The 16,209-nt window shown below is 38.7% G+C and overlaps 1 protein-coding gene across 1 annotated transcript; it reads left to right on the forward strand.

Annotated features, from left to right (window-relative positions):
* Positions 1-674: 674 nt before the first annotated feature.
* On the forward strand, positions 675-12,570 carry LOC148216065 (uncharacterized). The gene is made up of 3 exons (XM_088140861.1): positions 675-786; positions 7,073-7,531; positions 12,370-12,570. The coding sequence occupies exons 1-3, from the start codon at positions 675-677 to the stop codon at positions 12,519-12,521; spliced, it is 723 nt and encodes a 240-aa protein (XP_087996987.1). The 3' UTR covers positions 12,522-12,570.
* Positions 12,571-16,209: the final 3,639 nt, after the last annotated feature.

A 16,209-nucleotide genomic window follows, 5' to 3' on the forward strand; every position in this document is an offset into this window, starting at 1 on the left:
CTTGGGCTGTTTTCAAAACTCCGGCTGGACATAGGCAAAATTAATTTAATCAGGAAGACTGAAGTGAGTTCACCATCAGGAAGCAGAAAAATAATCAGGAATAAGATCTATTTTTTGAAATGTTTGCATCTCATTTTTCCTTCCAACCAAAATTAGTTTACCCTATATGCCCTATAGCAGTGTTTCTCAACCTTAGCAACTTTAAGATGGCTGGCTGGGGAATTCTGGGAGTTGAAGTCCACCCGACATAATAGCATCAGGAAATATGAATCACAGTTGTCTCATTTTAGGGGCACATAACCCATATTAATTCTCACAGTATAAATAATAACTAGAACAAATGTATTTTCTGAGGAATTTGGGGGACAAGGGGGTTTGAGAAGAGAGTAATTGAAAATCTGGTTGTCAAGTGCAAATTCTGGGTTTAGCCAGGAGACTGTTCTTAATGTATTCCCCACCTCTTGCGTGTTCTTCTCTGCAGCTTCCCTGACAGAGATTAGCGCTTTTTCAGGCAAGCAGCTTCAGCAAGTCCAAAAGTGGCAGTCCTTTAGGCAACTGAGTACTATGAAGTCAAAGCTGTGGTAACCTTAGTAAGTGTGACATTTGCTGGCAGAATGTGAGCTCCTATTCTTCTGCAACACCAACAAACAGACATACTTTTTTCTTTTGCCCATATGTTTGGGACAAAAGGCAAAAGGAGAATGGGTATATACTCAGCTGTGCATCAGGAGATCCCAAAATATTACCTCTGGGCAATGCCCTTTCTTCTGATCTCGCTCGTGTTAGGTAAGTAATTATTCTAGTGATTATTTTCTTTCACTTTGAGAAAGATGATAGTGGCATTTTCTTCTCCAATTGTTGCTTGTGATAAACTTAGGTGTTATTACTTTCCTGTGAGTAAGCTCCACTAAATATAGGGAGGTTAATTCTGAATACAATCAGGTGTTAAAAGTGTGTGAATCTGGGATCTTTATCCAATTGTCTCATAAATTAAAAGTTTACTTGAGCAGTGTAGAAAAGTTTTGGTGGACAACCTTTGTATTTCTCACCTCTTTATCGTATATTTTCTAGTTTTGCACTTGTTCATTTGTTTTTTGTAAAAAAAAATAGTCTGAAAACATAAAAGATGCTATAGTGCCATTTTTTAAAACAGAATTTAACGTTTTTCTATTTATGAAAAGGGACTGTGATTATTGCAGTATATCTACTTAAGCATAGAAAAGGGAAGATTTGGAGGCAAATTAGCCCACAGGATTTTATGCCTGTTCTAGGATATACCAGCTATAACATCTAATGGCAAAGCAGTTTTTTCACGCACCTAGCAGCATATGGAGACCTAGAAAAGTGATACAAAGGAGCAAGACAGGGTCCTTGTGTCCCTATATTAAGGAAATTCTGAGAGGTTTAGCTGTTTATCTAGGACTGAGAAAATATGCATCCTCTATTCAGCCACAGAGCATAGGAGCACTGATCTCCTTTGCATTTTGCAACACCAGCCCTATCATAAGGCAGAACAAGGCTACCTTAGGAAGTTGGTTTTGGATGTCATGAAAAAGCAGCTATTTGCCATTTCTTCTCTCAGTACTTTTATATCTGGGATTTTCTGTCTCAGCTGCCAAAATAATTTGGCTAGCCTTGAATAGTGTGCACTTTCACTGGTGGAGCTGATTGAGTATTCCCTGTTTTACTTCAAGCAAATATATATATTGAATTGGCTCTGGGCATTTTATCTTCAGATTAAATCCAGAAAAAAGTCCTTAATATAAAAGTAATGTTGTTAGAAGTTCTCTTTCACAGCACAGGCATATATTTTGTAAACATACATGCATACTAATGTAGAGCTGTCATTTCAGCTTTATTCATGTTTGTAATAAGTAACATTAAATATTTTACACATATCAAATTTCTGTACACTTTTCATTTACACAAGAGGTTTTCAGCTGCTGATAACAATCTAACTATAAATATTCAGCTACTACAGCAACAGTATTTGCTATATTGATATGCATGATGTTGCTTTAGTTACTTGAATTCTTAGTAAACTTGAGTCAGACTTGATTACTTGTCCCTATGTGGACACAGCCATGCAATTTTCTTGTCAACGGAACTCAAAGACTTGCCAATGCTTTTTTCTGTGATTTTGTTGACTTTCTTTCTAGCTTGCAGCTATGTATTCCTTTGTGGACTCCCATCCAAATACTAGGCAGATCAGAGCCTGTTTAACTTCTGGATGCAGACAAAGTGGGCCAGGGACTACCACCTCTACAGAAAGTGAATTTTTAGTATGGACATTATGGATTGACAGCGAGGACTACCTGCTACTACATCCCCCTCTTGCCTTGTAGTAGATGAATAGCTAGCTCTTTCATAATAAATAAAATAGCTGAAGACAACCATTTTTACTAGATAGTGCTGGTGATAGAGAAGCCTTTGCTACTGACTGTGTGTGATTTTTCAAAGTGAAGCATCTACTTCTGTGATGAATTAAAACCTTATACAGAGGAAGCTAAGAACTGGGAAGAGGGTCTGGGAGACTGGGAATCAAAGGAACAAAGAATGAAAAAGCTCCAATGGTAAATGAAGATAAAATAATCCCTACAAAGGGTGGCAAAGAAAAGAAACCAAGTAGAAAATAATAATGCCCATAGGAAATAAAAGTAAGAAAGAAAAAGCTGTGAGGAGGAAGGCAAGAGAAAATGGGAGAGGTCGGGAGGTTAATCAAAAGATAGGGCAGCTAAAGGAAACAGTAAGCACTGTTTGGAAATCAAGAACGTGAGAAAAATAAATATTTGTTTTCTCCTTTTCTCACAATATTAGAAACTGAAATAATTCACTAGAGCTAAATGCAGGGAGTTTCTGGACTGAAGAACAAAAAAAACTTTGTGTGGAGTTTGCTGCCTTTAAATGTGGATACAGACACCAGTTTAGATGACTTTCAAAGACCAGACTGGACTAGACAAATTGACATAGGAAGAGCCTTTCAGTGTCTATTAGCCTTGATGGCAGTGTAATGTAGTATCTCATGAATCACAGGAAGCAAGCTTTTAAAAAATGCTATGAAGGAACAACCCTCATGGCCTGCGTGTGTGTTTTCTGGATGCACTTGGATGAATACTGGGCTAAATGAGCCCCTGGACTGATCCAGCACAGCTTTTCTTATATTCAGATATGATGTGCAGCTGGTCAAAACTTCCTAGAGCTGAGAGGAAGAGCTGTGCACCAAGGATAAAAAATAACAGGCAAGGGAGGAAAACATGGTAACTGCATCTAAAATCTGACAAAGGAATTCTGTCACTTATAACCACAGCCTTGGATCAGACACTTCTAAGTGAGTGACTGAGTGCCAAAAAGCAGAAGCAGCAGCAATAGTAGCAGGGCAAATTTTCCTGTAACCCATTCTGGAATCATGTATGTATATATAGTAAATACTATCATATCATTGTATGTACCACAGATGAAAATAGGACCCCACTTGCATGCTTATATTTATAGGAGATGGACAATAGAAATAAATACCCCTGGACTAGTGACCTTTTGCAATATTAAAAGCCAACCCTGCATTGTGACCTTTACGATGAAGCCCCGAGAGAATGAGCTGGAATATGATATGACAGATGTGAATCACAAGCTTCCTCCAATGCTTAACACACACACAAACAAACGGACACACTTCAAACAAGTTCTGATATTTCAATATAATCAGAACTGGCATTGATTTAACTATTAGAAGGGCATAATCAATATACGGTTATGATCAGGCATCACTTCTATATTTAAAAATAGTATCTTTATATGCACAATCAACAGATATAATATCACTGTAAAACTGAGACCCAATCGTATATGTAAATTTGTTCTTACAGCATAGCACAATGACAACAAATTCGATAGAAGAGCTAAAATCTCTTCCAGAGTTAAAATATTTAATGTTAAGAGATCTCCCTTATCTGGTGTTGAATTTGGGGAAACTTTTCAAAGATTTCATCCCCATTCTAAGACCAATGATGTCTGAGGTTTTTACAGCAATTCCCATTGCGTTTATTCCAATTAGGCAGGAAGTGAAAAAAGTACAACTGTCAGTTTTCTGCTTTAATTACATTTATGCATAATTAAGGTACTGAAGTATTGATAGTGGGAAGATAGATATATCCTGGGAAGCACATCTGCCTGCTGTTCATGGGGTCATATTCCCCTGTAGGTATGAGATCTTCAGGATTTTGGAGCCAGTATACCTTTTGGATTCTTCATGGGGTACCTACATCCAGGAGTACTTTTAATCTGCTGATGAACTGTCTGGGCCCCTTCCTGTTGAATGATCTATGCACAGTCATCCCTGGACTGGTAATTTTCTTTATCACAGGCTGCAATGTACTATCCTGAAAAGTTTATATTGCAGCAGCTCATTTATTATAAGGGGTGCCAACCAGGATTCTATAAGTTTTGCATTAGCCAGTCTAAATTAATTACATATCTGCTGTTTGAGTTGTTGACTGTGATCTTCAAAACCAGGGGTGGCTGGCAATCTTTTTGTATCGCATTTCTCCTTTGTATCCAGAAGAGCCACATTAAAACAAAAACAAAAAACAAGTGGATTGCTACCAAGTTTGAAGCGGGAAAACATATCTTGAGGATCCTTTCCAGCTGACCGGTTGCTTCCCCCCCTTCTCCATAATTGTCTCCCCTTTCTCCATCCATCATTTCCTCCTCACTCACCTGCCCTACCCTCACTACATCTTCCTCATCCTCCCAGTGCCAGCACCCACTCCTCATCCCCTGTCACTTTGCCCTGTTCCATACTGTTTTGTCTTGCCTCCTTCCTCGGCCACTTCGACTGCCACCATCTCCTCTTTCTCACTTGTGATCTGCAAAGAAAGTGCTTTTCTTCTTCTTTCACACACTGCCGGTTCGCATCAGAGGCAGCTTCAAGCTGGCCAGAACAGCCTTGTGTGGGAGCGATTAGAGTGGCAAGCCATGTGCAGAGGATCCTTCTAGAGATCCTGGTCCTGGTCTCAGGATTCAGCCCTAGCTATGCAAAGCAGGACCAGACCAGAAAGGAGAGTGACAAGCCAGATCTGAAGTTCCTAGCAACTACATCCAAGCCTTCAACAGAATCAGCAGGAAAAAAAACTGGGGGGGATTAAATGTTTCTATAACATGCTGCCAAATATGAGTAGTGGAAGGGACTTTGGGATGCACAGAAGCATGAAGGAACACACATAACTTGTGGGATATAAGTTGCCCACCCTCATTTAAAACCCTCCATGGCTTAGAGAATGAAACAATAGTAGTAAGAAAAACAGAATGGATTTCAGACCATTAACACTCACCCTCAGTTTTCCATCTGCAAAATGAAGAAATATGTACTGTACAGTTTATGTGGAAATGGCAGAGTCAAGGGAAGGTAAATGTTGTAATGTACTTGAAATCATAAGGATAAGTGAAATGGTATCCCTATAATATTTTATACATAACAGCATGTGAAGTAATAATTCTAAGTACAGTAAAAATAAATATTAGGTTAAACATACCTTATGAAAGGCACTTCATATTAATTATGGAACAGATAGACTGAGATGCCCAGCTGGCATTGCATTAAAGCATAAGATGCAGTTTTCATATCAAAAATCTATGTTGTATTCACTGAACCTTTATTCCTTCCTTTTGTGTTGTTCAGAATGTCATGTCTTGAACTGCACCTGTTTTGCAAGCTACCAAAAACGGCTGCATATCTTCTATCTGCTTCAGGGAAAATGATTCTGTAAACATAAAACCCTAATCAAAGGTCATTATGTTGAAATGAAGTTGCTGGATATTAACGATCATTTGAAAGCTTAAGAAAAATATTGCAATAAGTATGTGCATGGGTCTATCAAGCTGCTGTTTTATACATAGAGATATACACATATGCACACACAAACACATATATACATAGACACATACAAACATTGGGCATGTACAAAATTATAATGTAAATAAAGTTGTGCTGAGTCACACCATAGATTAATATTCAGGGCAGTGCTGTTGCTCTGATCAAATTTGAATTTCTCACTATCCTACTTAAAAAAAAATTAAGTCACAAGATTCATTAACTGAGTGTGTTACTTCTTATTTGATTCTGTTAATATAGGAGGCATTTGGAAGAAACTATTTTAAGAAGTTTCTTTTTCAGGCCATGAAGTTTCCTTCCTGCCACATTACTCCTACCTACCTTCACATACAAACACTGAATTTGCAAGAGACTGACAAAAATAAAAGTGAATTGGTAATTTAGAACAAACCTTACTAGCAAGGCTACAGTGAATTATGCAGATGTTCCCTCATGGTTCTTGATTGCACCCATTTGTAGAATACCAATTTAAAAAGTTGCTGTGGTGCAGATGGTGGCCTATTCCAGATGGAGTGCAGTTTCAACATTAAATTGAAATTAATCACCCTCTGCAACTCTTACAGTGATTGGTGGAATATGTCGTGTACACAGTAACTAAGAAGACTATCATTTGAGAGCAACAGGTCTAGGAAGAATAGGAATCAGCAAAGGGACAGCAAATTTTATGTCAGGATAGTTTTCTGCTGGTTAGGAGTAGATGGATACTATTTCAAATGACCCATGAAAATGTGCTTTTACTCCAAATAGCCTGCTCAAATTCTGCTTCATTTAAATTGTGCAGTCAAAAGTCTTGCGTAACAATATGGTTGGTTGTCTGGAAATGCCCTGAGGTTCTTTCCTGCCAAATGCTAAAGATATAGCTTAGATTTAAATTTGAAACATACTTCTCTCCCAGATACTTATAGTGTAAATCTCCCTTTCTCATCCTTTCATTTCCTGATTTTTCTAATCCACTCTGAAGCAGATCTTCCACTGAACCCCTAAATAATCCCCTATATAATCAAATCACCCCATTTACAAAAGGTAACTCCCCCCCCCCGCCAGACACACGTGGCTTTGCTGGCTGGGAATTATGGAAATGGCACATATGGGAGTTCCATATGTGCCATTTGAAGAAGACTGTCCTAGAATATTGTCACATTCTGAAAGAGTCCAAAATGTTGATGTGTCTTTCTATCTTTGCAGTGCTTTATGCTGGTGTTTCTAATGCCACACAGGAGAATGCAGCCACTTCAAGCAATTCCTCTCCCCACCCTACAGAGCTTTGGATGAAGACAATGACTTCTGAGCCATGGCAAGCATTTTTGTCTCAGACTCCAGAAAAAGAGAAAGCCAAGGAAGGTGAAACAGTGGTCTTTGGATGCCTGTACCACAGTTCCCAAGGTTCATCTTTGAATAATCTCACAGTGAAGTGGTATAAGCGGGATGGAAAAGGACAGAAGGATATCATGGAAAATAATGTCACTGTCCTGGAAAACAACACTAGAATTTTCATGGTTGGGAATTTATCAGAAGGTGATGCTTCACTGACTATCTTAAAAGTGACAGCCAGTGATCATGGCACTTATTACTGCCAAGTGATCCTTTCCAATGGTGATGTGGTAACAGGCGATGGCACAAAACTTAGAATCCAGAGAACACTAGGTAAAGTTTTGTTCTGCTTTTTTTCCCCCTTTGTAATGCTTTCAGAGATTTTCTAGAATGCTTGCAGCTAGACTATCAGTTAAAGAGCATTGTGACCCCCCCTCCTCCTCCACCTCCTCCTCCTTTCTTCCACAATGATGGCCTAATAAAAGCCTTTTCTGGAAGCACCCTGAGGGGTGCTGTAAAAAGTAAGCCACTTGGATTAAAGATGATCATAGTCTGAGAATACTTGTTTAATCATGGTTTCTTAAATAAGCTAGTTTCACAAAGCACACTAAGCCATAAAAACATGGTTTACAAATTACATTTAGAGGGTGTACATACATTAAACCATATAAAATAAATCACAATGTGTGAGTCTAGCCATTACACTAGAACAATCAGATCTGGGCTGCAAAGATCTGTTATGCCATTAGATGAATAGAATAGAAAATACCAGCAAATTTGAGTAACATTTATTTGTTCCAGAACAAAGTGTCTAGGGTGTTACAATGAATAAACAATAAAACAATGCAAATGCAAAACTGAAAACCATGTAAGCTCTACTTTGGGTTGCCTTTGAAGATGTCACAGAAGCTTCAGTCTATTCAAAGTGCAGCAGCCTGTCTGGTGGTAGCAGATTTAATCACATAACTAACGCTGTGGTCATTGTGCTGGCTGCTGGTTTGCCCTAGGTCACATTCAAAGTGCTGTTTTTTACTTTTAATACCCTGAATGACGTGGTTTCCATGTATTTGTAGGACCATCCCTCCTGAAAAGATTTGGAGTTCTTGAAAGCTTTGCTGAGGGTCCTCACCCCATGTGAGGTAAAGGGGCAGGGGCTTGGATGGCTGGCCTTAGTGGCTGCCCCCTACTCTGGAATATCTTGTCTCCTGAGTAATGGAAGCCCTTGGACTTACTTACGATGCGGCTATTCCACAGAGGGTTTGGATCCTAATGGGGTATAGGCTACATAGTAGTTGATTACTTAATTAAAAAATTGTTCCTTAGTTTCATTAAATTGATTTTTGGTTGTTTGCAAACTGCCTTCAGTCTCAGGAAGTAGGCAGTCTATAAAACTGTGAAACAAACCAAATGGAAGAACATAAAATACTGTACAAGCAACAGACCCCACACCTCAAAATAAATGCAGAGATTTTAAAACTGGAAGTCTCCAACTACATGAGTCAAGTTAAAAGATCCAAGTAAACAGAATGGTTCATACCAGAAACAGCTTGGAAACCGGTACAACTGAAAAACACGGGCAGGTATAATATTTTAAAAGCTGCCCAGTTTCAAATTAGCAATCACTTACTTCCAATTTTGAATAATTCTTAAATAAATTCTTCCATAAAAATATCCATATGTCTAACACGCTGAAGGACTCCAAGGGAAAGGGACTTGGGCAATTATGGTCATATACTACAAGTAGGGCTAACAGATCTGAGCTGCAAAAATCTGTGTGACAGTTATATGACAACCAAAGTTTGCTGCCACATTCTGATAAACTGGAGTTTTACAACCCAGATTTGGTAACTATAGCTACAAACCACAGAGGTCACTTGGAGCCTCTAGTGACAGTACTGATCAATAAAAGCGTCCAAACTTCAACCCTGATCTTTTGGGCAAAGCCTGACCTTATGTAGAACATATTGAGTACAATTCAGATGACTAACCCGAGGTTTGCAGAATGGGTAAAGAGAATAACTTTGATGATAAAAACAAATCAAATTAATCCCAGAAATAAATGTCCTGATTGGCTGCAGTGGCCAAGTCATGCCCACTATTGCATGCCTGGTCAATAAGAAAAGGGCTTCTGATGTGGTAAAGCCTTGGCAGTACTCTTGTGGTGTAACAGTTCATGAGACAGTAAATACTTTCTGGAAAGATTGGTGACTTTTGATCAAGCTAGTAGGATTGCTTGCCACTGGTGAGGAGATCTGACAATGTTAGTAGCTGATCGGGTGAAGCGTGTGTAGCACTGTAATGTCTGCTACTATATGTGACGTCAGAGATAGATTACTAAAATTGCAAATCTCTCTGTCATAGGTTCAGCTTGTGACATGACACCATCAGAGGCAGGGAGACACGTAATTCTAAATGTGATTTTTCTTACAAATATTACATAATAAAGATTATTTATAACTAAAAGAACGTTGTTTCTTTTTATTACATCAACAAATTATTTTCAATACTTTGTTCACTAATTCTTATCCTCTCTATCTTATCTTTAATTATTTCCTACAGTTCTATGCCTTACTCTAAATTCTTCTATTTATTTCTGTTTTACTGTTTTGCTTTGCTTGGCCCTTTTTCTTTAAGCCCAATGGAACTATGCTTGCCACTTCTTAACCCACAGTCCCTCACAGTCATTTTCATGGCTTCTGCTCTGCTGGGTGCTGGGCAGAGGGCTGTCGTCACTCCTAGTTGCTCCTGGAAGGCTGCAGCTTGTTTGTGGCTGCCGAAGGGGCTGGTGCTGGCTGCCGCTGTAGTCTATCTTCTACTGGATCCTTCACTGTCTCTGGTTTTGGAGTGCCAGATGTCAGCCCTTTGCACTTCTGGGAAACTCTTGCCAGGTCCTGGGCTCACCTGGGTATGCTAGCACCTAGGTGATCTGGTCGTGCAGGTGCCTATGGGCCACTTAATGAACGTTCAGTTCCTGCGTCTTTGGCTGACTGGACCATCTTAGTCACCAAGAGAGTTCATTTGATATCCTCTTGTGGTGCTTTGTCACTGCCAAAGTTCTCTGCTTCTTTTGCTCACTGTCATTCAGCTGCTATCTCATTGGCTACTTTATTCTATTTCTGGTTTTCTTCCTTCTTCAGTCTTTTTGCTTCTTTTCTTCTCTTTCATCTTACAGTATTGCCGTTACACCACTTGCTTTAGAAATGGTAAAAATGAGGACCTTAAAGGGAAGAGGAGAAGAAGAGACACTGGTGTTCTAGTTACCAAATGTCCTTCCTTTCACACTCTCCCCATGTCAAAGCCATTCAAAAGCTTTATTGGCTTGTGTGAACTGGGTGCATGTTTAAGTGCTCAAAAATATAAATAAATGTTGCACATTATAACAAGAACCACTAGCCAAGTAAGCTTCTAAAGATTCCCACTGGATCAAAATTTGTACAGAAGTGATTGTAACCTAGTATCTGTCTTCCTTCACTTTTATACTATATTAAGTCTCTTGACTCTAAATAGCTTACAGCAAAAAAAAAAAAAAAAAAAATCAACATTGTAAATACAGCAATATCAAAAAATTGTCAGCTACTCAAATGCCTTAACTTATAACATCTCTAATATAAACACATCTGTCATAACACTCAGTAAATTATATCTGTACTGATAGCATCACCATATATCCTAGATCAGTGTTGTCCAAACTTGGCCACTTTAAGATGAGTGGATTTCAACTCCCAGAATTCCCCAGCCAGCCATGCTGGCTGGGGAATTCTGGGAGTTGAAGTCCACTCATCTTAAAGTGGCCAAGTTTGGACAACACTGTCCTAGATACTTGCTCTACCTTTCTGAATTCTAAAAATCAAGATTTTATTTGGAGAAAGCAGTCTCAGAGATTACAAGGCCGTTTATCACAAGCACCTTTGAACGGCACACAGAAACTAATCACCAATAGAATGAAGCTTCTGCAATATTGGTATTATATGGCTATATCAGGTAGTCCTAGTGACCACATGGGCAGTCACATTTTACACTAACTGAAGTCTCTGAGTGGACTTCTATGGCAATCCAAAGTAGAGCTTTCTTACAGTAATAAGGAAGTCTTGGAGGGCCAGATGGCTAAATCCTCAAGCAAATACAATCAGCCTCACCTTTGAGGTTAAATAGCCAGGAAGGAAATTGCTAGAGGCTTTTGTTCTTGGAGGCTTCATGGGAGCAGCGTGCTGCAAAGAAAGGATTTTAGGAAGGAAAATTTCCTTAGAAAGGAAAATCCAAGGTACCCACATTTCTATATTCAGTAAGTAGCCAGCTAGAGAATGTGTTATTTTATCCTTGAGGTACTCAAGGCTTACCTGTTTCCTTTGACAGCTATTTTCCCTGAGATTATTTTGGATGAGCCATTCATTATTTCTCTCTTTATACTTGGTCTTGGAACCTAAGTTCTTTTCTCTAAATGCCATCCCCATCTACATTTCTGTTTGCTGATGTGTGTTTCCTAATCAACCATTAAACAATTAAGTACTATTTTAAGCAGACATTTTGGTGCCAGTTTGTGTCTTGGGAGTTATAATATGATAGCATGCTTCAGATCTCTAGATCTTAGAAGGCTTAGGCGTTTTCAAATTGACCACCAGTTGCTAGATTTAAATTGGTCTTATTTATTTATTTATTGAATATATATCCTGACTTTCATTTAGGTGCTCAAGGAAGCATACAGAATGTGCCCTCCTCTATTTTACTCTACAACAATAACCTTGTAAGGCAGGTCCAGTTGGGAAAAAGTCCCCATGTGTTGTTTTTTGTTTTAATTAGCAGAAAAGGGTAGGCATTTCCTTCTTTTAGCACTGTCCCTATTTTCTTGGTTGGAGGGGAGGAAAAAGTGGTGGTAATGAATACCAGTGAAAGCATTAACTGCTGTTTTACCCTGGACTGTCCTAATTGGCTAAGTCAGTCCTGGCAGGATGAATGAGCTTCTTATACATGAGAAAAAACATCAAAGTTAGAACAGATTGATACTTCAATTTTTTTTAACCAAGTTCCTATAGCTACAGGCTGAAGTAAGATGATCACACAGAAACAGAAATACAGAAACATTTACAATAGCAACACTTTGCCAAGTGGACTCTCTTGTAGTGCTTTATGTTCAATACAGTACATTTCTGACCAGGACATGAATTTCCCCTTAGGATGGCTTGGTATAGAAGAATCCATTGGAACAATTATTGGCATGGTGGCTGCTGGCATTGGAGGCCTGATAGTTCTGATTGTAGTTTTAACTCCTCGACTGCGAAAGTGTGTTCCATGTGCTAAACCAACATCCCACCAAGGTAGAGTATGAAGTGCATGATCATTTAATAAAATGTTGTATAAGTTTCTAATAAATGCAAGGCATATATGTGGTCCAAGCATTCTTTTTCAGCTTGTTCAGAATTGTGACCTAAAACATTGTTTAAATTTTTTTGTTTTGTTTTCTAAAGATGTTTTGCCCAGTTATAACAGTAGAAGTGTAACAGCATGGGCCTTGGTACATTGTTCTCTAGTATGTGATACCTTGCATGTGAAATGTTAATGAATGCTAAAATATAGGAACATGCCTTATACCTGGTTAGTCTATTCATTTATCCAGGCCAGTATTAGGTATGGAACTTTCTCACTGCCCATCCATGTGTTAGTATAAACAATGCCAGGATAACAACTTCCATCCCTCCTGCCAATCCCTATACCATCTCTATTGTGTTTGTTCTGAATGTTTTGTCCTGTTTTGTGAGTGTGATGCTAACTCTAAGCTGTTCTTGATGACATTGGGGAAAATACTGCTTCTGTACTGGTTCAGCTAACAACAACTAGGCCTGGTCTTAACTATGGGCTGGATTTTTGATGAAGGCAACATTGTGAGACTAAGGGGAAGCTTGGTGTTGATAAGGCATGATTATGCCATGGTAAATGCAAGTGTGGTCAAGGTCTGTAAGTTGTAATGATTCCTCAGAACTCCAGGCAGAGAGAGATTTTTCATATCATCTGTTCACCTGATTCTTTAAGTTGAAAAGTTGGGGATTGAACCTTGCACCCTTTGCATATGTAAGTTGTGCTAGATATTACAGCTGTCAGTTTAATTGTGGGTACACACTGTTGGAGAAATACCCTGAGAAACCCCCCCAGTGTCCTTCTCTGCAACTTGGGTGGCAAGGTTTGGGTCTGTTCCTTTACTCTTAGGACACAGATTAAAAGTCTCCAAAACTTTAATGAGTCAGCAGAGTCTTGGCCAGATAAACAAGGACATGTTAAGAAACATTCCCAGGTGAAAGACCCCAAATATACATACCAGCAAGCTTATATAATTAAATTCATATATGGAACTTCAAATGGTGCAGTTGCACTGGCTAATCCATGTTCGGTCATTTACACATTTCTAAGCAAGGGGAAAATTCACTAAAATCTTACCTTTGTGTGTGGCATTTCCATAGCAACCTACTATAGGGGTTGTCCCATTATTTATAGCAGTTGTTTCATGGTGCAATGTGCAGTTCCACCACACTTGAACTGTACCCTTGCGCCCGCGTTAGCCTAGCGACCATTTGCTTATCTGTTCTGTGGTTTTCTAGCTAAGTTTGTACCCTAATAATGAAGTCTGTTTGGCTAAGGCTAAAACTCTGAATCCCCTAATGAATTAGCATTCATGAATCCCTCAAATTCCTCTGAGTTCATCCATCTCTTTCAACATGAACCAGTTTTTCTTTAAAAGTTTTATTTAATGTGAAAATCTTGTTATACCCATTTTCAAATGTTCTGAAAGCATAAAGGCCCCATTCTTGGGGCTGTCAAATGCCTGTGGGTATGAATGTGCCAATAGAGGCCTCCTTTAATGTCCACCAGGCTCCCTGCTTCATCTGACTTTATTAATTTGAACTATATACACTTATGAGATGTAGTGCTAACAATATTGAACTAGGACTCAGGAAACTCAGGTTCCAACACATTCTCTGCCATCGAAGCTCTCTGGGTGATTTGCAGCCCATTTCTGTCTCATTCTCTCCCTCTCTCTCTCAGCCCAATCTATCTCACAGGACTGTTGTTCTAGGAAAAAGAAATAAAAGGAAGGAGTACAATGCATGCCACTTTGGACTCCTGGAATGAAAGTGGAATATAAATGTGACAAATTAATAACTAATAATATATTGGTAGGCTCATAAATCTTTTTTTTAAAAAAACAGTGACATTTTGTTTGTAAATGTGCTCATCTACCCACGCCAAAGAAATAAAAAAATAAAATTAAAGGCTAAGAATAAGATGGAGAGACAGAGAACAACTTGGGTATTTTGTGACTATCCCCAGTATAATAGCCTCTTATGAACAGAAAATCACCTCTGTGGCAGCTATTTTATGAGAGCATCCATAACATTCCAAAAGATCTCAACATTCTAAAAGTCCCCCCCCAAAAGATGACTACCCTTAATCTACACAATTATATTCTGTTTATTTTATTCTGTTCTGATTTTAAGTCGGTTGCAATTGCTTCGATCTCTGTGTATGTGTGTATCTCTATCTTGTTCATTTATATGGATGATTTTGTGTCGGGAGAGAAAGAATACATTTCACACCATTTTGTACATATTTTTAAATTGTTGGCTATCTAGCAAATATATTACAGTTAAAAAGGTAAAGCATTCAGATCAAAAGAACAGCCTTGGTATTATGAGAAGGAGGATGCCTGGATGTTTGGTAAACGGGCACAGCACCCAAGACACAAATAAAAAAAATAATAACTTGCATTAAAGAGTTAAATACTAAAGTCACCTGTGCTAAGACCATTTCCTGCTATTCACTTATAAAATCATCCAACCATAATTGTGTCAATATAGCACTAGTGAGGACAGCATTATTTTGCCTCAATGACGGCTGGGTGAAGCTAGAAGATGGTATAAATCACCCGTGGGAAAAAGGCTGAAAACTGCATCTTAAATAATCTTAAATGTCTGGAAGGGATGGGACTGTAAGACAAATGGGGTTCATAGAGCAAGATTACCCATTTGCTTAACTAGGGTTTATTGAATAAACTACAGCTGACAAAAGCATGTTGCACAGTTTACAATCCACAATGATTGGATTCACAGAAATGTGCTCACATCTTCTGGCCAGGAGCTTCTCCAGGCACACAAACACCCTTCTGTCAAGCGAGCTGCACTTCTGCAAAATCCTGATGGGCTTTGTAGCCTCAGAGGAATTTGAAGCCTGCTGTGAAGGCACTTGTATCCAAAATCTTTTCATGGTATTCTCTATTTAGGCCCCAAAGAAAACAAATTTAAAGTATGCTGCTTATTAAAAATAATGTCTGAGTGGCTTATTTTGTTATTGCAACTGTCTTCATTCCCTTTTTTAAAAGTGCCAGTAAAATATTAGCAAAGGTTCTTCTGAAGTAGAATAGAAGACCAGTACAAATACTCAAAATGCAAACAAAGTAACATAGGTTTAGTTCATGAATAACAGGCATTTTGAGGTGCATTTTTAGTTCATGAATAACATGCATTTCATATGTTCCATTTATAACTGCTGTAGAAGAACCAAAGAATTAGAGAGTTTCAGTTTCCACAACTCAATGGACACCTTGTTGCTGCAATACATACTGTCAGTGTGGTTATAGACATTGTATTTTAACTGAATTAACACATGATTAATCTGGAATTAATTATCAGAAGATATGCCGATGGTCACTAACTTGGATGGCTTTAAAAGGGAATTGGAGAATGGGTCTCTCAAGAACTATTAGTCTTGAAGACTCAGTGCTACCTACAACCAAGGCAGCACACCTTGAAATATCAAGTGCAAAGGAACAATGATGGGAGAGAGCTATACCTTCATGTTTTTGTTAGCACCCCAGACGCTTCTGGTTGGCCACTGTGAGACACAAAATTGAAAAGGCCCTTGGCTTGATCAACAGGACTATTATGTTCTTAACCACAAGTCTTGGATCACAGCAGTACATGAATGGATGAATGGCTGGCTGGCTGGCTGGCTGGCTGGCTGGCTGG

The sequence above is a fragment of the Python bivittatus genome, unplaced genomic scaffold (assembly GCF_059951505.1).
Source record: "Python bivittatus isolate LINGU-HERP-01145 unplaced genomic scaffold, Pbiv_v1 ctg000340_np1212, whole genome shotgun sequence".
Taxonomy (NCBI): Eukaryota; Metazoa; Chordata; class Lepidosauria; order Squamata; family Pythonidae; genus Python; species Python bivittatus.